The sequence below is a fragment of the Carassius gibelio genome, chromosome B16 (assembly GCF_023724105.1).
Source record: "Carassius gibelio isolate Cgi1373 ecotype wild population from Czech Republic chromosome B16, carGib1.2-hapl.c, whole genome shotgun sequence".
Lineage (NCBI taxonomy): Eukaryota > Metazoa > Chordata > Actinopteri > Cypriniformes > Cyprinidae > Carassius > Carassius gibelio.
The window spans coordinates 13432389-13458990 of NC_068411.1; the positions used below are offsets into that span (position 1 = coordinate 13432389).

General features: G+C 38.2%; 1 protein-coding gene across 1 annotated transcript in view; it reads left to right on the forward strand.

Annotated features, from left to right (window-relative positions):
• Positions 1–26602, forward strand: part of LOC127975461 (dynein axonemal heavy chain 11) — a 62900-nt gene that overhangs the window by 21597 nt on the left and 14701 nt on the right. Inside the window, 30 exon segments of the mRNA XM_052579557.1 lie at positions 2366–2504; positions 2584–2676; positions 2758–2952; positions 3099–3176; positions 3609–3741; positions 3868–3995; positions 4143–4291; positions 4388–4538; positions 4623–4754; positions 5453–5626; positions 6636–6840; positions 7261–7426; positions 7539–7641; positions 10479–10718; positions 10799–10960; positions 12066–12259; positions 12356–12518; positions 14309–14432; positions 15707–15849; positions 15958–16009; positions 16012–16118; positions 18825–19058; positions 20063–20209; positions 20298–20411; positions 21415–21558; positions 22760–22942; positions 23553–23654; positions 23781–23915; positions 25817–25990; positions 26272–26507. Of these exon segments, the coding sequence (XP_052435517.1) occupies positions 2366–2504; positions 2584–2676; positions 2758–2952; positions 3099–3176; positions 3609–3741; positions 3868–3995; positions 4143–4291; positions 4388–4538; positions 4623–4754; positions 5453–5626; positions 6636–6840; positions 7261–7426; positions 7539–7641; positions 10479–10718; positions 10799–10960; positions 12066–12259; positions 12356–12518; positions 14309–14432; positions 15707–15849; positions 15958–16009; positions 16012–16118; positions 18825–19058; positions 20063–20209; positions 20298–20411; positions 21415–21558; positions 22760–22942; positions 23553–23654; positions 23781–23915; positions 25817–25990; positions 26272–26507 (4500 nt within the window).

The window sequence follows — 26602 nt, forward strand, 5'->3', positions numbered from 1 at the left end:
AAAACTTCAAATAATAGCCGAGTCCCAAATAGACGCCTGGCTCTTTTAAACGCCTGGTGACGACAGGTTCGGGTAAATAAAGGCCGGTCTCAAATAGAGGCCTGGTCTGTTTTTTTTTTTTTTTTTTTTTGCTTTTTTTTATTTATTTATTTTTGTATCGGGTTGTATTTGATCTTCTAAAACCCGTCAGATCGTCTGTTCTATGTTTTGATTAGATTTCACGTGACAGACACAACAACAGTTCATGAATGACTCATCACTATGGCAACATAACAAAGAGTTTAACGAACTTTCTTTTAGTCTTCAGTTGTTCTTAATTCTCTCAATACCACCATGGAGACAAAAAGAAAAAAGTATGATTTGACATTTAAGCTGACAGTTGTCAAATTTGCTGAAAAAAATTCGGGAGAAGCAGCGGCAAGACATTTCTCGGTTGATCCAAAGAGAGTGCGAGAATGGCGTAAAAATAAAGCTGAACTGCAACGTCTGTCCGAGGAAGACGACAAAAGGGCTAGACTGGGAGGTGGAGGGAGGAAGAAGGCCAGTGAAGAGCTGGAGGTGAGCGTGTGTGAGTGGATCCACAGCATGCGGGCAAAGCATCTCAGAGTCTCACGTAAAATGATCAGGGCCAAGGCAAAAGAAGTGTATGCAACAGTGAGTGACGGCAGGGGTGAGGAGAGTTTTACTGCGAGCGCTGGCTGGCTGGACAAATTCCTGAGGCGTAACGACTTTTCAGTCAGAAGACGCACAACTGTGGCCCAGAAAGACGCCAAGCACTTCACTGAGAAACTGGTACATTTTGTCACATATACAACGCGGATTATTAAGGCAAAGAAAATACAGCCGAAAAATATTATAGCCATGGACGAAACAGCGGTGTGGTTTGATATGGTGGGCTCTACAACGGTGGATGCAAGAGGTGCACGCAGTGTTCCACTGAAATCCACAGGCCATGAGAAGAGCCACTTAACCGTGGTGTTGGCTGCGAAAGCAGACGGGACCAAATTAAAACCTTACATTGTCTTTAAAGGGGGGATCAAGGAGGTGAAATCAATGCAAAATATCAGTGGGGTGGTGGTGGCCACGTCCAAAAATGGATGGATGAACGAGGAGCTGACTGCAGACTGGCTTCAGAGAGTGGTGGGAAAGCTCAACTTCGCCCCTCGTCTCCTAGCCTGGGATTCATATCGCTGTCATATCAGCGCAGCGACCAAAGCTGAGCTCAAAAGGGGCTACAACATAACCACGGCTGTGATACCCGGTGGCTGTACAAAGTACATACAGGCCCCTGACGTCGTATGGAACCAGCCATTCAAAGCCAGCCTGCACGAGTCCTATGACAACTGGATGGCAGGGGATGTGGACAAAGAGTACACAGCTGGAGGAAATATGAGGGCCCCAGCTCGTCGCTTGTTGGTTTCCTGGGTACTTCAAGCGTGGGAAAAGCTGGATACGGAGCGGCTGAAAAATTCCTTTAAGGTATGCTTGCGCGCGCGTGTGTGTGTGTGCGAGGGAGAAAGAGGAGATAATGTATTTCATTAACTTCGGGATGTTATCCTTAGGTATGTGGCCTGACAGTAGCTCCTGATGGAAGTGAGGATCACCTTATCCATTGTTTCAAGGAAGGAGAGCCGTGCGCATCTGGGCGAGAGCTGTTAGTGCAAGCAAGGCAGGCAGAGTTAGCGGAGGCTGGAGAGGGAGAAGTGGAGGAGAGCGACGTGGAGGAGGAATTCGAAAATGAACTTGTAATTGAGGATCGTGGGGATGATGATAGTGATGAATAGAGAGTAATTTTCTATCACGTGATTGCAGTTGTTTTACAGGGTAGTTTTCATCTTTCTTGTTGATATGTTTCAGGCAACAAGTTCATATCTTCCATGGATTTTAGCGGTAACTTATATTGTTCTGCCCATTGCGGTCACATCGTTTCGTTTTTTATGTTTTTTTTTTAATGCTGCCAATAGCCAACGACATTTCTTACATTAAATGAGTTGTTAAACATTATTCAAGTTAATTATAAATAAAACGTAATATAATGTGGTAACCTCCTACTGTCATGCTTGAACATCTCAACACTAAATTAAAGGCCTGTCTCTTATAGACGCCTGTCTCAAATACAAGCCGGTGCAGTTCGGCGATTTGGGTAAATAGAAGCCCGGGCTATTATTTGAAGTTTTACGGTAGTATGCGATATCATCAAGTCAACGATATCACTGGAAATGAAGTGTCCCCAACTAAGTAAAAGACTAGATTTAAGCTGTTTGCACCAGCTGATCTAACATGTTGCATCAGATTATATTTAATGTCACATATGTTGTGTAAAATACAGCAGTGTATGGAGAGAGTTCATGAATGTGTTTGGCAGGCCGTGTGCAATGGTGGTTCCTGACATGGAGTTGATCTGTGAGATCATGTTGATGTCTGAGGGATTTCAGAGCGCTCGGGTTCTGGGCAACAAGTTCATCACCCTGTACAGGCACTGTAAGGAGCTGCTCTCTAAACAGGTATGCTGAGCTAAGAAGAAAGGTGCCACTTCTCCTGTTTGGGCCTGCTCTTGAACTACATGTGTATTCTCTGCTGTAGGATCACTATGACTGGGGACTGCGAGCTGTCAAACCTGTCCTGGTGGTTGCTGGAGCTCTCAAAAGAGCAGATCGGACTAGGCCAGAAGATCAAGTAATGGAAATGTGTTTGTGCTTGATGGATCTAAGAACTAAAGCAGCCTTGTGTATTGACGCTTCCTTTTACATTATGTAGGTGTTGATGCAGGCTTTGAGAGATTTCAACATGCCGAAGATCGTTTCGGAAGACGTTCCAGTATTCCTGGGTCTGATAAGAGATTTGTTCCCTGGTTTGGAGGTGGAAAGGCGGACTGATGCAGAGTTTGAGCTGATGGTCCGTCAGACTAGTCTAGAGTTAAAGCTTCAACCTGAGGACACGTTTGTTCTGAAAGTAAGAAACTCTGCACAGTGTGTCATTCAATTGTTTAGCATTATTATTGTTATTATTTATTTAATTTTTTTAATTTAGCATTAAGCTATCATACTATTTTATAGACCTTGCTAACTTCTTATTTTTTAATGGCATTTTTAATGAAGGTTGCTCAGCTTGATGAGCTTCTATCGGTCCATCACTCAGTGTTTGTTGTTGGTGATGCTGGGACTGGAAAAAGCCAGGTCAGAACACAGTCTGCATGAATACAAACCTGTTTCCCACTGTCCACTTTCCCTGATGATTTAAAATAATCCACTAATTACTTGTATTTTGTATTCTTATAATGTAAAATATCACTCTCTGTGATTATGACATTTTGCCTGATAATCAGTTGTCATGCATTATTATTTTCTGCTTTTGTGGACACATATTTTTTTTTTTTTTTAATTCATTTTCATGGCTTTATAAACATATTGCAAAGCTGTGAACTCATTTATATTGTTCTGTAGTTATATATTCATTAAATGTGCTAAATTCTTTGGTTTTACTAGAATGCAGGCATCCAAATATTATCAGATAAAGTTTATTGTACATTTTTATTTATTAATTGATTAATAAATAGATCGTTGATTAATTTAAAGCGTGCAATAATCACAAAAAAAATCTCTGAACAGATCCTGAAAACTCTTCACAAAACCTACTTCAACATGGGGAAGAAGCCTTTCTGGAATGATCTTAACCCAAAAGCTTTAAGCAACGATGAACTGTTTGGATTCTTTCATCCAACCACTCGGGAATGGAAAGATGGTACGTTTGCATCCAGTGTTTTGTAGAGCTGATCCTGTCCAATTCACAGTACATAACTTACAGTTTAGACATGAGATCCATTCTCCCCTGTAAGACTTTGAGATTGTAAATCACTTCATGTGGCAGGTTTATTGTCACATTTCATGCGGGATCAAGCCAGTAACTCTCACTCGGGGCCAAAGTGGATTGTTCTGGATGGAGACATTGACCCCATGTGGATTGAGTCTCTCAACACTGTCATGGATGACAACAAGGTACCCCACACAGTTTGTGCATGTCTTTATGAGGACATTTGCATCCAGCTGATTAATCAGAGCACTAAAATTGCATTTAAACACTCCACTTGCAGCAAACAGAGAATTATGAATATTGATCTAGTTATGTCGTGCATGTCTGTGCAGGTGCTTACTCTGGCTAACAATGAACGGATTCCACTCACCCCCTCGATGAGACTACTGTTTGAGATCAGTCACTTGAAACATGCCACGCCTGCCACCGTGTCCCGAGCTGGCATTCTGTACATCAATCCTCAGGAGCTTAGCTGGAACCTGTGAGAAATTCACTTTCTTAGGAAATTACACCATTTAATACATAGTGGTTCATATTTGTGATGGATTAGGATTTGCCTTTTTCCTTCAATGTCTAGATATGTTACGAGTTGGATTGATCGGAGGGAGAGACAAACTGAGAGAGCACACCTGACCATTCTGTTTGACAAATACATCCCTCGCTGTATTGAAAAAATGAGAAGCTCCTTTAAGACGATCATTCCTATTACTGAGAACAGCATGGTTCAGGTTTACCATTCGCACAGATGCACTCATTCATACAGGCCGATACTGTGGTTTTCAAATCTTTACTGATGTCTCTCTCTTTCTCAGACTCTGTGCTCCTTGCTGGATTGTCTGTTAACGCCGGCGAACATTCCGGCAGACACTCCACGGGAAATCTACGAGACATACTTTGTGTTTGCATGTGTGTGGGCTTTTGGTGGAGCCACATTCCAGGATCAGGTATTTTTGTTGTGTGTTTTATTTGTGTTTTGTTAGGTTTGGTGTTTCGTTTTGTTTTTTATGTTGTTTTGTATAGTTTTTTTATTTGTTGGTTTGGTTTTATGTTGTTTTTGTATTTTTTGTTTTTTTTTGTTTTGGTTTTATGTTGTTTTGGATTGTTTTTTTTGGTTTGGTTTTATGTTGTTTTGTATTGTTTTGATTTGGTTTGGTTTTATGTTGTTTTGTATTTTTTTGTTTTGTTTTGTTTTGGTTTTATGTTTTTTTTGGTTTGATTTTATGTTGTTTTGTAATGTATTTTGTCTCGTTTTTGTTTGGTTTTGTGTATTTCTTTTTATTTATTTTTTGAGGGGGGGGGGGGGGGGGGCGGGGTATACAGTTTCAAAAGCCAAAACTACACCGAGACTGAAACTGACTAAATGTATATATTTATTTAAGTGAGTTTTGATTTATTTCTCTCTCTGAATCTAAGCACAGCTAAAAAAAATGGGCTAAAAAAAGTTTTTATCTTTTTAAGATCGTCTTAAAAAGGATCCTTCACAAACATGATGAATATATATATAATATATATATATATATATATATATATATATATATATATATATATATATATATATATATATATATATATATATATATAATATGAATATTTATGCCACTTGAGAGTGTATCTGTTTATGTTGTCTTTTTTGATCTCTCAGCTCCATGATTTTCGGGCTGAGTTCAGTCAGTGGTGGATCAAAGAGATGAAGAGTGTGAAGTTTCCTGTACAGGGTTCTGTGTTTGACTACTATTTAGATCCTCGTTCCAGACGCTTCCTGCCATGGACCGACATGATGCTCATGTTTGAGATGGACCCTGATACACCGGTACAGGTGAGGACAGGATCATGTATTTCAAGAAGCTGAAGTCTAAGTATGATGTCAGGACTCTTTGAATACACCAGTACTTTCCTGTTACATACAGAACATCATGTTGTGAACATATTCTTTACAATGCAATGTATTTCTTTGTGATCCACTGAGAGAATTCTCCTGAGAAAATTCACTCTCACAGAGAACTACTTTAATTTCAGAATAATGGCATGCTAATTTAGTGCAGTTAGTGCATTAGAGTGGGTCAGTGAACAGATACAGAGAAAACAACCTCCCTCCATCATGAGCTCAACCTGCAGTCAATGGAGTTTTGGATCTGATTACCGTTCAAAGTAATCAGAAGTATGTGTATGTGTGAGGCCATTGTTTCTGTTTTTATACTTGGAAGAAAAAGACGTAATGTTGATAATAGGGTAGTCATAGTGATGAACTGGGCCTACAGGTTTGTCGTGTCTCATTGCAGAACTATATTATACAAGTTCATAAAAGTTCACTCGAAATGCTCTTGCAAAGTATCCCACAGCTTTTTGAAATACAAGTATTTCTGATTTAACTGATTTAATGGTGTAAATGCTTTATACTTTTCTTTTTCTTTTTTTTTTTGAATGGGTCTACAAAATTCTCATCACCGATTAAGCATAAATTATATATACACCACTTATTCAAATTCTGGGGTTGGATACGTTTTTTATGTTTTTTAATTTTTGTTTTGATGCTCAAGAAAAAAAAAATTATAATCAGTGTTGGAGGCATCATGCTGCTCTTTGTGGACACTGTGATACATTTTTTTTAAAGATATTTTCATGAAAATAACGTTTTTTTAAATATAATTTTTTTTTTGAAACAGTCTAAAAGTTTTCTTTTTATATATTGATTTTAATAGATGGATGGATGGGTGGATAGATAGATTTTATATTGTTATTTATAGATTAATTTATAGTGTTATTTGCTGATTTAGGTAAGCTGAATATGACTTGAGTAATCAAAAGTTTTTTTTTTTTGTCTACAGTCTGTGTTAGTCCCAACAGTTGAGACGGTCAGACTGCAGTATTTCATGCGCATGTTGTTGGAGACATCTCAGCCTCTTATGCTGATTGGTGGAGCAGGCACTGGGAAATCTGCTCTGGTCAGGAATCTTCTGGAAACACTACCGGAGAACCTTGTAACCGCAAAAGTTCCCCTTCACTTTCATATCACTGCAACCATGCTGCAAAGTGAGTGTGACATCGTGCATTTTTATCACATTTTCCTAAAGGTCTTCCGATGTGTGGAACAGCACCTCCTTGTGGTCAATATGCCAAATTTCATTTCATCCGGTTATAGTAATAATAGAAGTAACAGCTCCTCATGGTGTACTTGAATAGATGTTGAGTAAATGTTTGCTTTATTAAACCTTTAAAACAAACTGAGACCGATGGATTTGTTCATACATATCAAGCAATACAAATTTTAGACAAAAAAGTCTGCCCTTATATGGACTAATAGGAAATGGAATATTTCAAATTTATCCTAGAAGTTTATAACACTGTGTAAAATTTCACTTGTACTAGGTTATAGGTTTTCGTTGAAAATGAGGCCTTATGCAAATTTCTAGTCAGTTCTTTTAAAACATTAATTTTTATTGTTATCATCAGAGGCAATGGAGAAACCTCTCGAAAGGAAGGCTGGCAGGAGTTACGCACCCCCGAGAAACAAGAGACTCATCTATTTCATTGATGACATGAACATGGCAGCTGTGGACAGTTATGGGACCTCTCAGCCACATGCTCTTATTCGCCAGCATCTGGATTACAAGCACTGGTTACGCAACATCACAATTTCTTTCATTCATTCCACTTAAGGCAGATATTACTTGTCAAAACACTCTATTCTATTCAAAACATTCTATAACAATGTTCTGTCTTGTTTCTAGGTATGACAGTAACAAGTTAACAATGAAAGACATACACAACACCCATTATCTCTCTTGTATGAATCCAACATCGGGGAGTTTTACAATTAACCCCAGACTGCAGGTATTATATCTTTTGTGGGAGCGTCTTTATCGCAGCATTCAGAAGAGAATATAAGTTTTTTGTCGTACAAACCATATATTTTGCATTTGCAAATATTATAATCATTAAACATCAGTTTCTATACCACCTACAAATTAATTTTGGCTAGTGAATTTTTCATACCTGAGCCACTCCCGCGCATATGGGTATGAATAGGCGACAGGTGCACCCACTCATTCAGATTTTTGCTTTGAAGCTGAGTGGGTTAATGATTTCTTACTAATACAGCTGGCAGTGGGAGGACTCATGGGAAGCAAACAGGTCTATCTGGGTGTTTCCCTGAATTGACTCCGGATCAGCCGGATCGTCTCGGGACGGAGTCTTCATTTTCTGGGGAATGTGAACTGTCGTGAAAGTAGTCTGCTGCATGATTGAGCTCCTCAGGAATGTGGACGGTGTGATGGTCACACGAAGTGTACCATGCCCATCTCGGGACTGGGGAGTGTAACCAGTGCTGAAGTGGTAAAAAATGAAGCAATTCGAGCGGCAGGACTACGGCTGCGGATGCCATATGCCCCAGGAGCCTCTGAAAGTGTTTAAGAGATGCCACGTTTCTGCCTCTGAAGGAACTCAGGCAGTTCAGCACTGACTGTGTGCGCTCATTGGTGAGATGCACTGTCATTCTCACTGAGTCTAACTCATAACCGAGAAAAGAGATCTTCTGCATGGGGTTTGCTCTTTTCCCAGTTGACCCGTAGCCCCAACTGGCTGAGGTGCCGGAGCACCAGGTCCCTGGGATCGCACAACTGCTCTCGTGACTGGCCCATGATGAGCCAGTCGTCGAGGTAGTTGAGGATCCTGATGCCTACTTCCCATTATGGGCACAATGACTTTAATAAAGACATGGGGAGACAGGGACAGCCCGACCCTCGAACTCAAACCATAGAAACGGCAGATGTCGAGGAAGAATCGTATTCCCAAGGGACTGGGCTGCAACTTTCGTCACCCAGAGTGCAAAGTCAGTTGCTGTGTGCAGTTCCTGCATCAACCCAGGGTCTGAACTACCCTTGTGCATTTGTTTGATTGCCTTGGCTTGGTGGCGTGGCATGGCATGCAGGGCAGAGAGGGCCTCGAGAGTGGCCTTCAGCTTACAGGCTTTGGATGGAAGATTCCTCCAAGTGGCAGCGTTTTGTGGGCACAAGTGCACAGCAGCTGCTATCTTGACCTGGGGTATGTCTACATACCCCCTAGCCGCCCCGCCATCATGGTTCGTGAGGACAGAGGAGGATGACGTGGCTTCTGGCCGAAAAAGGGGCTGTCCACAACTTTGTCAGCTCCTCATACATCTCTGGGGAGAAGGCACCAGCGCAGGGCACTGTTGTAAGCCACACCCTGCGCTGAGAAACCAATTATCCAGCCTTTAGTGCACGAAGATTCTTAGCCAGCGCTGACTGGTCATTGTTTTTAAGTGCTCAACAGATATGTCTGTGATTGGCTTCAATGCTGTTTGCTTCATGTTCTTCACCAAGTGCTCACACAGAAACACACAAGAGTGTTTGAAAGCTGCGTCTATCAGTGGATCTATCTATGTGCAGATATATTATGGATCCGCTGATGGTGACGGATCCATTTTAAAAATTTTCAGTACACAATGGTATTGCGGTCGTGTGAGCACGTGGTACAGAGCATGAAGCAATGAGCATTGAAGCCAATCACAGACATATCTGTTGAGCACTTAAAAACTGTGACCAATCAGCGCTGTTTAAGAATCTGCTCAACAGCGCTTAAATCTTAGTGGGAAATGGATGTTTTTTAAAAATTCAGTTGTATGGTATCGCGGCCGGTACATTTGACAACACTACTGGGTGGTGTGTTCACCTCCAGCCTGATACCTCCAGCCTGATACTCATGGGAGTCAAGTCCGGGTCAGATTCGGCTGTGGCAACAACACCTGAGGGACGCAACCCCCCCGAATCTACATCCTCTGAGGACGATAGCCCATCTCCCGATGTTGTGATCAACGTCCGATCTTCCTGTGGTTCACCAAATGAAATGCTGGGACTGTCACGAGTTGGGCCAGCGAAATTACTCTGGAGCATCACGGGACATTCGCTGAGGGAGGAGTGAGAGGTCCTTGGGGATGTGTCCGATGAAGAAGCTCTCATTGTGACCCTCAGATATCCCAGAACTCTTGCTGGCAGTCCCCTGCTCCTGAGAGGAAAATCGGGATGAGTAGAAAAAGAGGGTGCTGCTCCATCCCCGCGAGGAGAAAGAAGCGAGATCGCAGTGAATCCATGCTTATATGACTGCAATGAATGCATGAGTCATCCACGAACGCAACTTCAGTAACCCACTCAGCTCTGAAGCAATTAAACCATAGTGGACAATAGATAGGGAACTGTGTTCGAGTAATGAAATTTTAAGCAATTTTACTAAAGCTATTAAGTAATTTCATATTAGTTCAACATGTTCCGTGAATTGTGACCAATTAAATTCAAATTAATAAATTTAAAATGGGGCCATACTCTTGTTTGTTTGATACGTAATGCACTGATAAAAAAAAGCAGAATTATATGAAAATATATTGTAGTAAAAAAAGTGTTGCTCTTACTTGTTTGTATTTACGGTGTACTTACCTTGTATATACAGTGTAAAGTTCTGGAAATATAAGGTAACTACACAGGGTAGGTTCAGGGTTGGTACCCACTTATTGTAATTACTATAATAAAATACATAGTATGTACATGAGGAACAGGACTGTAAAATAAAGGGCTACCAAAAAGTTTATTGTATATTATATTATATGAAATTGTGTTTGAGGGACATCACTGAAATATCTTCACCTTAATTTTCATCAGAGGCATTTCACCGTGTTGGCGTTCAGCACACCCAGCTGTGAGACCCTCAGCTCCATCTTTGGCTCTATCCTGAGCTTCCACCTGCAGAGGTTGCCGTTCAGCCCAGCTGTGGTGAGGAGTGCTCCAGCTGTGGTGAAAGCAGCTGTAGCCCTCCATAACACGGTGCTCCGGCACTTCCTCCCCACCTCTATAAAGTTTTACTGTCTCTTCAACCTGTGGGATCTCTCTCAGCTGTTCCAGGTAAACATTCTGTGCTCAGTAATTTCAACTGTAAATATCTTGAATTAGCCAACACTTTGTACCTGTGTTTGTGCATCTAGGGTCTCCTGTTCTCCAGGCCAGAGTGTATTAGACAGGGTGCAGATCTGGTTCGACTTTGGATCCATGAATCCAGAAGAGTATATTCAGATCGCTTTTCTGAAGCATCTGACATTCAGCTTTTCCATAGGCTGCAGGCGGACATCGCACGACAGGCCTCTGAGGTAAACAAACAAAACGACATGTTTACTGCTGTGAAAGGCCTCAAAGAATCACCATCTTTCACAATTTTTTTTTTTTTTCATTTTTATAAAAAGAAGACAGCAGTGGAATAAGAAATACACCAAAATCATTCAAAATTAAAGTATAAAAAAACTGTATTTTAAATGATGCATGATTGTCTTTATCATGCATCACTTTATTTGAATATTAATCAAATTGGTCCCAGAATAATTCTTAAAGAAAACTCTGCCTTTAATAACGAATACAACTTTCATGCGCATCTGATTGAAATGCACACTCTTATTTCAGTGTTATTTTTCTATATTGTGGATATTTCAGCTATTTGATTTGTTTGATTGGATGCATTTAAAGTTAAAGTTTGTCTGCGGCGGCTCAGGATTCTTTCTGTTCCAAGCTGCACCACAGAGTACAACTTGCATATTTTGTTACAACAAAATCACATTATGTTTGTCCTGAATTATTGTTAATATTCATAATGACTTTATCCTAGACTGGGAGATTGTGTATCTTACCCCACAACCTTTTTCTGTCCGCATGCTTTATATAGGGAGCCAATATTAGCCATATATTGTGCTTTCTCTTTCCGTTTGCTCTGTTTTGTCAAACAACTTCAAACTCATCGATGCAACTTTGTTAATTCCTGAAGTGAAATTCCATATGAACAGTTTTGGGCTGCTCTCTTAAATTGGGTAAAATACCCTTGAGTTGTTCTAATTGTGGTGCTGCGCTTCTCTTCCGGTGAACTACTACATTTGCCATGTATTAAATGCTCGTCCTTTGAAAGTGCACTGTCCATGGCATCCCCCCCTAATTCTACGCCCCTGAGATATATCTATCTATATCAGTAATAAATGTAAACGAGTAAGTAATAAATGCAACGAATAAATGTTTGTAATTACTACAAATTATAATAGAATTTATACACAATCAATGACTATAAATAAATATACTGTATAATAAAAAAGTTTCCTGATTCCTCCTTGACTTTTCATCAGTAAAACTCCAGGCTCTTTATTATGCAATTTAAATATATATGTTAGTACTATTGTTCTTTAAATGCAGTTGATTTCTGTTTGTCTCCTAAAGGAAATCGAGGAAGAGGCAGTGTTGCAGGAGCCACTAATATACCTGCACAGCAGTGTGGGCTCTGCAGAACCTTCCTACCTGCCCATAGCTGGATGGGAGCAGCTCAGCTGTATCCTCAATGAGGCTTTGGACAGCTACAACGAGCTCCACTCTGCCATGAACCTGGTGCTGTTCCAGGAAGCCATGCAGCATGTGTGAGTGCTATGCCTGCAGTATGTGCTTTAGTGAATACAGATTTAACTGTACTTACACACACGTTTTTTTTTTTTTTTTTTGTCTGGTTTCTGCAGGTGTCGGATCAGTCGCATCCTGGCATGTCCTAGAGGCCATGCCCTCCTCGTAGGTGTGGGGGGCAGTGGCAAACAAAGCCTGACCCGCCTTGCCGCCCACCTCTCCAACATGGATGTGTTCCAGCCCACCCTCAGCAAGGGCTACGACATACAGGACCTAAAGGTAACCACCTCAGTAAACAGCACAATACAATCAATGGCATACAAGATGAAAATGAGAAATCCACATACAGCAGAAACCACAACAGATGCGACTTTGATATTGTGCTAAACCATCATAACCCACATCAGCTGCCCAAATCGCAGTACCCATCGCTGCTGTGAGGCGAGGATAAATCTAAAATGGCGGTGATTCATTACCAGAGATCAAGCTTTCTTTTAGACAACACTTTCCCTGATCAATAACCCGTCCGGCTCCATCGATCTCATTTAGTCCCGCCCGGATGCAATGGGGAGTAATTGCCAGATCCTATTAAAGAACCAAGGCAAATATTTCAATGCCCTATTGATGCGGCCGCTGCTATCATTTCATTCATCAGTGTGTGGTAAATCTGAGGCCAGTTGGCTGAGCTGCATTGATCTCTATACACTCAACACTCACTGTTTGATGCCCTCTACGCATAATCATGAAGAGACACTTCATCTTGGGCTCATCCTGTTTCTATGCTTATATGTAAATATGCAGTATTACAAGAGAGTGGTCAAGTTGAACAACTTTCCTTTTGTTAAGATCACACTAGCATAATTTGTGGTCTTTTGTCTATTGTCAATAGTGCAACACTTTATATAGCACAGCTAACAGAAAAGTCATTTCAAACCAAGCGGCTTCGTGCAATGTGACGAACTTGAACCTGCTGCAAAATCTGTCTGATGAAATTCTTAGCCCCCACAGGACATCCTTTTGAAATGTATGGATTTCACTTGTGCAACAATATATTTAAAGTCGAAGTTTGCTGCTAGAAGCACCAGAATTGTAAAAATAATTATTTTCATACAGGTTTTCTGAATTCTCCTTATGTGTTCTACTGATGTACTTGTAATTTTTTTTTAGTAGAGCAATCCATTACATTATACATTTTAGGTAATGTAATTTGAATACTTTTCAGTTTCTTGTACATAATTTTTTTTTAGGTTGGTTAACGCATTGATTTACATAGGATAATCTCATACCATATTCATATAAACATACAAAGAGTAAGAAAATATATCCCATTCATTGTAATTAATAACATAAAGTGTATTAAACATTACGTTACTTCAAGGTTTCCCGAGCTGGGATTGATAAATTAAGTGTGGGGGCTTCATGGGTTTAATGAAAAGCTAATAATAAATTGAATCATAAAAATGGGAAATAAAAAAGTCGTTTTAAAAATAACATCAAAATAAAATAAAAAAACGTAATAAAAAAAGAATAATAAAATTGCTTACCCTGCATGCAATGTGACCATTAACCAACGTCAGAGAACCACAGACATGCAAATGTGATTCTTCATTATTAAAATATTTATTTTAGATTAAAATCTCAGGTTTCCTGAAGTAAATGTATTAAGTGAAAGATGTCCAGATGATAAAATTTTTTGGGAACGCCTGCATTAAATGCAAATAAGATATATTGTTATAACACCTATAAAGATAATGACGCAGAGTCATTGGGATTTTTTTTGGATAAAAACATTAATAGCCAATCAGAATCCACCAAACAGTTTACATCGTGTTGATTTTGTAAGATTTTTTTGTGATTTATTTGAAAGGAAAAGTGACAGGAAGTGATAGAAAGAAGAGTGTAAAATGGGATTGGAATATGTGTGCGGACCAGATTGAAAATCAAATTTCCCACATGAGCACCATTACTCTTCTAACCACTAAGCCACAGCTCAAACTGTTTTTTGGAGACTGGTTGTGCTCTCTTCCATATTTTAAGCGTTCTCAGCTATCTATCATGTATTTTTTCAGGCAGATTTGGCTGAACTGTACTTGAAGACGGGGGTGAAAAACATACCCACAATCCTGCTCCTGACAGACGCTCAGATCCCAGAGGACAGTTTTCTGGTCATCATCAGCACCCTGATCTCATCAGGTCAGACCCTCCCGCACACGCACACATTCATATACGCCACAGGGGGGCTCATTGTGTGTTGGTCTGATGAATGGGAAACATATGTAAATGGAGCGGAGCCGGTGAAGTAGATTAAGGGTGACTGGAACAGGCCTGCGTGTCATTGGATCAAGACCCTCAGAACACAGATGGTGGCTCTCATCTGTCACTGATGTCAAGCACAGAGGTCGGAGACCCACTTAGTGCTTGAACCAGGAGAAAGCATCAGAGTTAACAAATGAAACCTCATTTAACTGATGCGTGTGTAATTGCTAATGCTTAAATGCTCAAGAGTGTGTTTATTCCTACATGCCTATATTTATTATATATATGTGTGTGTGTGTGTATACTGGACACACACACACAAACTCCTTGTTTTATTTAGATGGTTTTTATTTGAATCAGAGACATTTAAATACAGCTATAAATAATTACATATTTAATTCTGAAGAATTTGAAATTACTGCAATTAATGTTATGAATGAATGACTTGAACCATACACATATATACTATAAAAGTTTTTTATGAATATTTTGATTTTATTTTAGATAATTTCAGTTTTTATTTTAGTTACTATAAGTATTATTAGTATTTTGAATTATGTTTTGTTTTTATTTGCATTTTTTGTAATTTTGTTGTGTGCTTTTATATTTATAATATTTTTCTTTCTAAATAGTCTTAGGTTAGTCATTTTAGTATTTCACTATTTATTTTATTTTATTTTTCTGAATTTTTGTGTAATATTTACATATTTTTCTTCAGTCATTTAAATTAACAAAAGTTTTTTAATCATTTTAATTTTTAAGTGGGCATGAAAAGAAAATTCACCCTTTATATTTTCTAAATAATCACCATAGATCTTCTTGTGAAGATATCCATGCATTTGTTTCATTTCAAGATTTTTTGACCTCATAATATTTAATCAAAATGTGAAAAGGACTGATTTCTTCAATCATTTACTCCACATTTATCTGCTTTCATTTTTGAGTTCATGATCTCAACAACCACTGCATAGAACCAAAGCCCAGCTTTACTTTTTTTTTTTCTTTCTTAATAATCCACTACGCTCGATTGCATGTCAGAATACGGTAGAAATTTCATAGATCTGTATCTGTATATAGACTAAAATGTTATCTAGCTAGTATCTAACATTAGCTTTATTATCTAAATGTCACCTGCTCAGTATAAAGCTGTGTTAATCCACATGACTCCTGTTTAAGTGAAAGTAATGTGTTTATCGGTGGTCTGACCCCAGGTGAGATCCCTGATCTGTTGAGTGAAGAGGAGGTGGATGGTGTTAGGAAAGCTGTGAGGAGCGAGGTGCGGGAACTGGGTCTGCTGGACAACAACGAGAACTGCTGGAGCTTTTTTCTGAATCGAGTGCGACAACAGCTCAAGGTCCCCCATCACTGATTGTTTTTTGTATACACAGCAGTTATGATATATATGGCATATCTGGTTTGGATTAGTGTCTAAAGTGTGTGCACGTACTGTATGTGTGTGTAGGTCGTGCTCTGCATGTCTCCAGTAGGTAATACTTTGCGTCTACGTGCCCGGCGGTTCCGGCTCTGCTGAACTGCACCACTCTGGACTGGTTCCAGGAATGGCCCCTGGAGGCCCTCCAGTCTGTCAGCTTGAAGTTCCTGCAGGACATCCCAAGTATTCAGGTAAACCTGAGCCTCAGTCAGCCAGTTGACGTCGCTTTAAAGCCATGGGATATCCTGGTATAAGTTTAACTCTTATATTTCTATTAGTCATTAAAGCCATATTGATTTATAGTTTACAGGAAGTGGTTTTAATTCATTTCTTTCAGTAGGCTTAGCAAAAACAGGTTTAATTTTTCATTTCGCAAAACACTAAAGGCTAAAAGACACTAATTCTTTTGATGAGTTTTCTCTCCTCACAATTACATGTGCACCAGATTCCTCATCATTAGCTCGACTCTGAAGTGAAGACAAATGGCTGATCACATGCACAGTGAGCTTAATGACAGACGCAGTTTCTCTCTCTCTCTCGGCGTTGTTGTTTTCCCTGCACCGGTGGAACGATCACTAAGCAGGATCATTTATGCTAATAAAGCAACAGTGATTAATACACACAGACTGACCCTCAGAGGAGCCACAGCTGTTTCAGCCAGACTGTGTGCGTGTGCTGAGAGTTTGTACGGGGATGTGGCAGCGTGTGTGTTGAGTCGTGACCAGCTGTGGGTTTGTTTCCTCTTTGTGCATTTCACTCAGTGTTGGACTCTAATGCTGGAGTACTGAATGTGGGGCTGTCAGTCAATTAAAAGATGTAATCACAATTAATCTCATAATGCTCAATGTTCAAATTCAGTTGCATTTTAAGGGACGTAAAATAAATTATAGGTCTTGGCGTAACGAAGCAATTTGAGTAAACGAGAAGGAAAAGATCTCACACAAACATCTTCTCAGACTGCATCAAGACCGCATCAAAACGCACAGGAAATGCAAACAGGAAACTTTCAAAAAATAAATAAATCTGACCCTGGACCACAAAACCAGTCATTATTAGGGTACATTTTAGGAACTTGAGATTTTTGAATGCTGAATGAATAAGATATCCATTGATATGTGGTTTAAGATGGGGCAATAGTTGGCCGAGATACATCTATTTGAAAATCTAGAATCTGAAGGTGCAAAAAAATCTAAATATTGAGAAAATGACCATTTAAAGTTGTACAAATTTATTCTTAGCAATGCATATTACTAATCAAAAATGTTTCGATATATTTATGGTAGGAAATTTACAACATATCTTCATGGAACATGATCTTTACTTAATATCCTAATGATTTTTGGCATACATTTTTTTTTATTTATTTTTTTATCATTTTGACCCATGCAATGTATTGTTGGCTATTGCTACAAATATACAGCGATACTTCTGACTGGTTTTGTGTTCCAGGGTCACAAATATTATATAAATATATACACACACAAACACACACACACACACACACACATATATAAAGTAATAATAATACAATTAAGTGATTGCAATTCAGTAATAAAGCAACTTGCCCACTTTATTGAAGTAATTTCACATGTGTTAAAATGTTTTTGCTGCTGGCCTGCAGTTCTTCCCCGGTGTTGAATTTTAATGAATAAAGTTTTGCTCATGGGTTATATTTTGCATGATGAGCTTGATGTCAATTAAATTTCTATATACAAACAATGCAAATTACTTTACCTTTGGTAAACATTTGGCTAGGTTTATTGTTTATTTAAACCCATCATTTACTCATCAATTTGTGATACGCTAAGGGCTTTTCTACCAGCTCCAAAATGTTTCAACAGTTTTTGTTTTGTTTTTAGAATTTACACGGAACATTTATAATGTCAAAATAAATTAATGCACTAAAAGTGCTGAAAAAAAAAAAACTAATTGTATATTATAATTAGCATTTCTAAACACATTAACTTTATCCACACTTTTCAATTGCTACTCCAAAACTTTTAAATGTATGTTGGAAGAAGCAGTTCTTAAAGCCATTCTAACTATTTTTATATTTTAAATTACTATATATATAAATATTTTATATGTTTGCTCTTGGATTAAATTAATGATCAAATCCCACGTTTGTGCAACATTTTTTATCTAAATGTGTTTTATAAGTGTTTTTGATTGCTTCCACTGTCTTCATCTGTAAGTCGCTTTGGATAAAAGCGTCTGCTAAATGAATAAATGTAAATGTAAGTTCAAAAGCAGAACCGCAGAAAAAATACCTTTATTACCTTTTTTGTGACACTGGTAACTGTGACCTTTGAGTTGAAGAGATGGATTATTGGATTATTGGATTATTTACATGCATTTAACGCAATAAATTGTTAATCAAATAGCATTATGTCAGATCTTCATTTATAACCATCTCTTTTTTTCTTTTTCTTACAGCCACGTGTACATGTTTTATTGCTTTCCAGTGAATTATGATCTGTGTTCTTGCATCTTTTAAAATGCATTTGCCTTTGCGTGAATTGATCTTTAACAGTCTGATAAATGAGTCCGTCATCAGACAGCAGTGTACATCATAAATAACCAATAAACAAAACACAACGTCCAGTCTCAGAAAGTTCGAAGCCGTGTGACCTAAACCCTCGCCCTACTTTAAACTGGGTGTCACCAACCTCGGCCATTATTTCCCCAGCCCTCTACCTGCTTAATCTTCCCCGCGGCGCCCTGTGCCTAAATTTCAGATTGAGTAAGTCCAGAAGCTGGCAAAAGGCATACAAACTTGGAGATGAATTCAGGATTTATGAAGATGATATTTCAGGGCCCGTGACAGCCGAGGGTGTTAAAGAGCATTTAATCCGTACAGGTCCCTCTCTTACCCTCTCTTACTCTCGTCTTTACAGCCGGCCATTCAGGAATCCATCAGTCTTTTCATGGCCCACGCTCACGTGAGCGTCAAGCAGGTTAGTGAGCGTTACTGCCGCAATGAGAGGAGGCACAACTACAGCACGCCCAAGAGCTTCCTGGAGCAGCTGAGGCTTTACGAGAGTCTGCTGGGAAAGAGAGAGAGGGAACTGCATCTGAGACACGGCAGGCTTCAGTGTGGCCTTCAGAAACTCAAGACGACGGCCTCTCAGGTGTGTAGAGCTCATCAGCACCACAGAGTTCGTAACCGGCCAGTGTAGGCTCCTCAAGGCTGGAGCTGTGGAATTGCGAAGGAATGTAGTTACTGCTAGTTAATATGCCCCAAGATCACTCACCGAAGGCTGAGGGACTCGTAAACCTTGAGTCTGATAGTCTGATGATTGCCCGCCTTTGTGATATAGGGTTTAGTATTCAAATGTTGCAGAGTTTTACCTGGTAATGGGATCTAGATTAAAAAAAGTTGCTTTTACAACTTGTAGTAAGTTGTAAAAAGCTGTTTGTGAGGTCTTGTCGAACTTTGATCATGAGATTAAATTTGATCATTACATTTTGTGTTTGTTGAAAGTGCTCGAAGAAATTTTTAAATCTTACCTTTTAAAAGTATGGGATACATTTTAAACCAAAAAAATAAATAATATAATATAATTAGATTTTTTTTTTAAAACAGAACAATAACTTTAGTAGTCTTTAGTAGAATTAGTAGTCTTTTGTTTTTGGCCCAATTATGTTTTTTGAAAGAAGCTTCTTATGCTCACCAAGGCTACATTAATTTAAGGGCATTATATTTTAAAACTAAATATATTTAATATTGTTTAATACATTTTAAAATGTAATTTGTTTCTGTGATTGAAAAGACTTCAATCTCCAGATAGAAATTATTCTGATATGCTGATTTGGAGCTTGAGAATAATTAATTCTTATTATTATTAATAATTAAATGTTTTTTCTGTAAACTTGAATTAATTCAACAGCATCTTTTGAAACATTATAACTATTTACTATTCACATTTAATCAAATGAATGCATCTTTGCATAATACAAATGTTAACATCCCCAAAAAGAAAATAAGAAGAATAAATAAATCAAATAGAATGGTGTTGTATAGTTGAGTAGAAACAGAAACTGTTGCCAGTTTTAATCATGAATTATTGAAGGTACTTATGAATTAATTAGAGGTTATCATATACTTAATGTCAACTTTATACATTTACATCAGGTTGAGGATCTGACAGTCAAGCTGAACTCACAGGAAGTGGAGCTGACACTGAAGAACCAGGCCGCTGAGGCTCTCATGGCCAGGATCGGCCTGCAGACAGAACGACTGAGCCAGAAGAGACAGGATGCTGACCTAGAGGAGCAAAAGGTAGAGCAACCAACGTCTTACAGCTGGAAGATCTGAGATATCTCTTTACCGTATTCCATCAAGTATGAGAGTGTTTATTCGCCTGCAGGTGGCTGCCATGCAAGCAGAGGTGTCACGAAGACTGAGAGAATGTGAACGGGATCTGGCTAAAGCTGAACCTGCTTTAGAGGCGGCTACAGCTGCTCTGCAAACTCTCAACAAGGTCAGATGTACTAAAGAAGCACTTTTAGTTAGGAAGAAAAGTATTTGTTTAAATATAAACATACTGTATTACCATTCAATAGTTTTTCTTTTATTCAGCAAAGATGCATTAAATAGATTTAAAAACGTTTAAAAACGTTATTTATATATGAAGCATCTTGGAGACGTTGCCACAATATTTCTGGAGTTAGTCTGATCCAGTTTGTTTTGTTTCTTCATGTAGTCTCAGATGTCTGGATGATGATGAGATCTGGGGCCCTGTGTATCAACATTGCATACACATGAAATGGGCATAGAAATTGGGATTTATTAAAAAAGAAACTAGATATTTATATTATTACACATTTATAGTAAATATGTGTGCACCGTATGGACACTGTAGACCATGCATAACGCACTCTTTTACTGGAGCGAGCAAAATAACGAAGCAAACAAAATGATTTTTAAGAAATTGAGAAAATATTTTTGCACGATAGATGATTACTGATGTGAATTTGACTTTGTCTGATGGCTTTTGAACATAGACGGTTATGACAGTCACAAGGATGTGCTCTTTGATCAAACAGTCCAAAGTTAAAGGATGAAATCTACTTAATGTTTCATACATGAGGCGCTCTGTGTGGAGCACTGGCTGTTGTTAGACTCTTAGCTTGCGCAAACAGAAATCTCACTGGATTATTAAATGTAAAGATAGAAATAACTGACTCTAGGTCTGTGATACAGGCCAATTTTAGCTGTAGTGAGTGATATCTTAAGCAGAATATAGCAGATATGTAATATTATACTTTCAATAAAATAAGAATAAAACGAAAAATACATTTGTGCTTCAAGGTGGAAATGTTGCTATTTTAAAAAGTAAGGGCATATTTTGTCCCGTGCCCCGTAAATCACAGCCCGACCTGTTCAAATATTTGTGTCACCTGAACTTGATGGTTGAAAGGGTAACACTTACCCAATTAGCAGTCCGTGAAAGATCTTGTTTCCTTCTCCTTTGTTTCCTGCAGGTAAATCTGACAGAGTTAAAGACGTTCCCGAATCCCCCCGAGGCTGTGATTAACGTCACCGCGGCTGTGATGGTGCTGCTGGCGCCGTGTGGGCGAATTCCACGAGACCGCGGGTGGAAGGCCGCCAGAGTCTTCATGGGCAAGGTGAAGGCATTGCTATGATAACAACACACCTCATTCCAGTGCAATCCACAAGCAGCCCTTGACCCGCAGACCCCACTAACCCGCTGAAGGGTCATGAATACACTACATTATGAAAGCACTTGTGTGGAAGAGAATATTAAATACATGTCACATGAGATAGACATGGAAATATTAGGCAAAGGCTGATTTATGAGGTCAGCATGAAGGGGAGGAGATGGCTTTTGAAAGTTTGTTGTGTGATATATCGGATGGATAAAGAATTGGGATGCAAATTCAGAGGCTGCAAGTTGAGTCCTAAAGTAGGGATGACCCCGGAACGCAAAAGGTCATAATTGTGCTTTATCACTTCAGTGGCCTTGAGTGCAAAATTTCACCTGCGTTGTTCCAGGTCCAGCATTTGTACATTTACTGTACTTCAGGCTGCTGTGAATAAAATGTGTCCAATTTAGTGTATACTTAACATTTTGTGTGTAGATATTAAAGCATCACAGCTAATAATGTCTAATAATAAGCTAATACTGTTAATGTCCTCTAATAATATAATACATATTTTTTTTCTAAACTAGTTTTGAATTTATGTTCCTAAATGCACTGAAATATATAACTTTATAGTCCAAAATACTGGGGTCAGGAAGTGTGTGTGTGTGTGTGTTTGTGTATATAATATATATATATATATATATATATTAATAAATTCATTAATACATTTTAATAATAAAAATATTAATAAAATATATATAAATATATATATATATATTTTAATGAATATATTTATTCATCAAGGGCACATTAAATAGATCAAAATTGACAGATTGTTCAATAAATCCTGTTCTTTAAAACTTTATATATTCATCAAAGAATACTTAGGAATACAAAATTCTGCTTACATGTGTGTGTGTATATATATATATATATATATATATATATATATAATGGGGTTTTAAGTATATTCATAATATTAATATTAATAATATTTCACAATATATAGTTATATAATATTATTTACTGTGATTTTGATCAAATAAATGCTTTGGTGAGCATAAGAGATTTAGTTTAAAAACCATTACAGAAACCTTACCAACCCCAAACTTTTGAAGGGTATTGTATTTAATGTTTCTACAATATTTTGTACATTTAAATTAAATAAGTCAAACATCATCGGCTTATGTACATATGATATAATAACGCTGTTGTTCTTTAGGTGGATGACTTTCTGCAGGCCCTGCTTACTTATGATAAAGAGCACATCCCTGAGTCCAGTCTGAGTGTGCTGAAGCAGGAATACCTGAGAAACCCAGAGTTCCATCCCGATCACGTCCGGACCAAGTCCTACGCTGCTGCTGGCCTCTGTGCGTGGGCCATCAACATAGTGCGCTACTATGAGGTGAATGTGACCAATGAGACAAAAAAAAAAAAAAAAGAAAGTATTTGAAATATAAATAGAATATAATATAATGCATAATGTATATTTGCGTATATAATGTAGTTTGAGGTATTTCATTATTAATTCAATTAATAATGTATTCTATAAATGTTATGTTTTAAAATTGGTTAAAATTAAATGTTTAAGAAAAATCTTAACTTTCTAATAAAGAATGATAAAAATAAAAAATAAATATATCTTTGAGAGATATTTTGAAAATACTAACCGCTACCTTCCTTTAAGTGGTTTTCAGCTATAAAACGACAAACAATCATTTATTTCAAGAATTTATTTACATTTTTGTAACATTTGAAATTTGAATGGAATTTAAAATGAATTTATATTCTATTTACATTTATTTTAGTAACATCAAGTAAACCTTAATAACATTAATAAATAAAAAAAGCTAAAAATGACATCTAACTTAAAAAATGCATTTGAAATATTTGTAAAAATATTAAGTTGAAACTTTAAGTCAAAGAGGTTTGTAGCTCTACAATCAAACCAATGATTTATTTCAAGAATTCATCCTATTGTTTATATGAAAGAGAATGTCTGTGGGGTTTTTCAGGTTTATTGTGAGGTTGCACCAAAGCGTCTGGCTCTGGCACAAGCCAATACTGAACTGGAAACTGCTACTGCAAAACTATTCAGTGTTAGAAAGAAACTGGAAGTAAGTGAAACTTTTTTTTTATACAGCACGATTAAAAATAAAAAAATCTGTTCACCATAACCATTCAATAATATTCCATATTAAGATATAAAGTAGTACCAACTTATAGTGGCTTTGTACTGACAGGATCTGGACAGGCACCTGCAAAGCCTAACAGCTCAGTTTGAGAGGGCGGCGGCTGAGAAACTGCGCTGCCAGGAGGAAGTGACACGCACCAGCCAGACCATTGAGCTGGCCAATCGGCTGGTGGGAGGCCTGCAGGTACTGGGCGGCTGTGAGAGGACAGGGTCTGGGTTTAGGGAAGCGCACTAACAGACCTAATCTCAACATGAGTTTGGCTTGATTTGAAGGGGAGGTGGCCATGGCTTAAATGTTTGGCCAGACGCTCGGATTGAGTGCTCGGAAGGAAGGGGCGCACCACGGCAAATGCACCATTGATCTGGGCAAGGGGCTAGATGGCTGTTGGCCAGTTCGGGACAGCGAAACAAGAAGGGCATATATTCATCTGCTATCTGTTTTCCTGAACGAGGCGGTTATGAGGGATGAGCTGGATTTGTTGTGCACATGCCCAACTTGGAAAAAAGAAACTTTAAATAGTTTTCCCCTTTTTCACTCCCCGTGACATTGGTCATATATATCCCGGTGAGATTATCTAAAATCTTTACCGCCGTTGATGCAAAAAATAATAACAGCGTAATGTTTCTTTTAGCGCTTTTATTTGAAACGTTCGACTTTCTTATTCAGAGAAATGAATGGGGCTACAATGGGACAGCTTGGCTTTTAAAAATATCAAGACAAATGATTTGTCTTTATGCCATTGACCTGGAAGCAATAGTGTTTAGACTAATAAATCAGGCCGTCTATATGTAATCATTAACTTACCTCAAAGCCTTAACAGCTGTTGGAAATTAAAAACGCTTCACCCAGGACTGAGTGATATTCCAAGCAATCCATAATGCATTAGGCTAAAATTATAGTGATTTTTAACTGTCGGAGAATTTATTATGCGACATGTTCTGGAAGCTCGGCCCCTGCAAAGGCAGTGTCAGACAAGATTTATCGTTGCGGGAGCATCTCTGCGATATTATTGAAGTCTTAAATGAGTGCTAAATTGATGCTGAGTGAAAATGTAACTAAACTTTCAAAGGCAGTTTAGGTGAATTGTGACTGTATACATTATCGCTCATGTTCTATCTGTGTTTATGATCAATAGAGAGGAGAGAGACGGCGGAAGGGTTAAGAGTGAGGTTTATATCTGGGTCTGAAGGCATAACTTTAAGTGTTTCTTCCGTTTCTGTCTTCGTGTTTTATGCCTGAATATTACTTCCGTATTAATTTTGTATTATGTACACTTAAAATCATCAACCCCAAGGTTTTAAATGGTAATGTTTTTGAAACCTCTAATGCTCATGCATTTATTTGATCACACATAGAGAAAAAACTCAAATATTGTAAAATATTATTACAGTTTAAAATAACCATTTTCGATTTTTAAAATCTAGTTGATTCCTGTGACAAGTAAAGTTGAATTTCAAGCAGCCATTAATTAATGAGCATCCGATGAGTTTCGCTGCATTTAATGCAGTCTTGCAGAATAAAAGTATCGATTTCTTTAATAAAAAAATAATATTTTACTTTCTGGTGGTGATATTTTACACTGTGACATTACGTTATTTTCATGATTAAATGTAAAAATGTAATGATGGAAAAGCAAAAATTCATATTCTCATTACGGTTATGCAAAAAAAGGGTAAGTATTGATACTTGATTTTATTTATCAAACTGCCTTTTATATTGAAATAAAATTAATGTGCATTTTCAAAAATATAAATATAAAATTAAATGTATACAAAATATAATATAAATATATAAAATACATGATAAATAATTGATATTTAAAAAAATTACTGCGTAGGAGTTATGAAAATTGATAAAGTAAAATATATGATTGTTATAAAAAGGTTTTTGTACACGAAAGCCACACTTAAAACAACTGAATTTCATTGCATTAGATAGAAAATACCAAACCAAGTGACTTCTGCAAACGAATGGCTTAAGCTTTTCTAAACATCAACGGCATTCATAAGTGTGCGATCATTTTTGGAGTCCTAGTCACCTGTGCGAGTTTAAATTCGGTTCACCCAGCCATTTTCTCTCTGTAGGCAGAAAACGTGCGTTGGTCGGAGGGACAGCTGGAGATGGAGTCTCAGCTGAAGACGGTGTGTGGTGATGTGCTTGTGGCTGCTGCTTTCGTCTCTTACGCTGGATACTTCACACAGCCGTACCGCCACCAGCTCCTTCACGACAAACTCATTCCTTTCCTCCGAGAACTTCAAGTATGATTCCTGCTCGGCCTGTCCATGATTAGAATTCTATAGTGTTTTGCATCATGTAATTCTTAGCTGCATTAATGTTTTATTTAATAATAATTTGATGTTAAATTTGATGTTACGCTCGTGTTTCACTCGTCAAGGTTAAGAGTGTTTTGGATCAGTGTTTCTTCCTGAGCTGTCTGCTGTAAAATCCTGTTACTGTACTACTGTGTCTGCACTCCAGTGGAGCGTTGAATTGAATAGCATCACTGTCTGTCTTCCTCTCCTCACACTTCGCGATCCAGACCCCTATCCCGCTGACAGATGGTCTGGACCCTGTACTTACGCTGACTGACCAGGCCACCGTGGCAGGCTGGCAGAACCAGGGCCTGCCAGCTGATCGGCTGTCCGTTGAAAATGCAGCCATCCTGATGGCCAGCCAGCGCTGGCCTCTGATCGTGGATCCTCAGCAGCAGGCCAGCAAGTGGATCCGAAATCTGTACAGGCCCAACCTGAGGGTGCTGCAGTATGGCCAGAAAGGGTGATTTTAGTTGGACAAAGAGTATTTATAGAAATAATATAAAGAAGGCAAAGAGGCTGACTTGTCTTGTCCTGGACTGTTAATGTTATCGTACA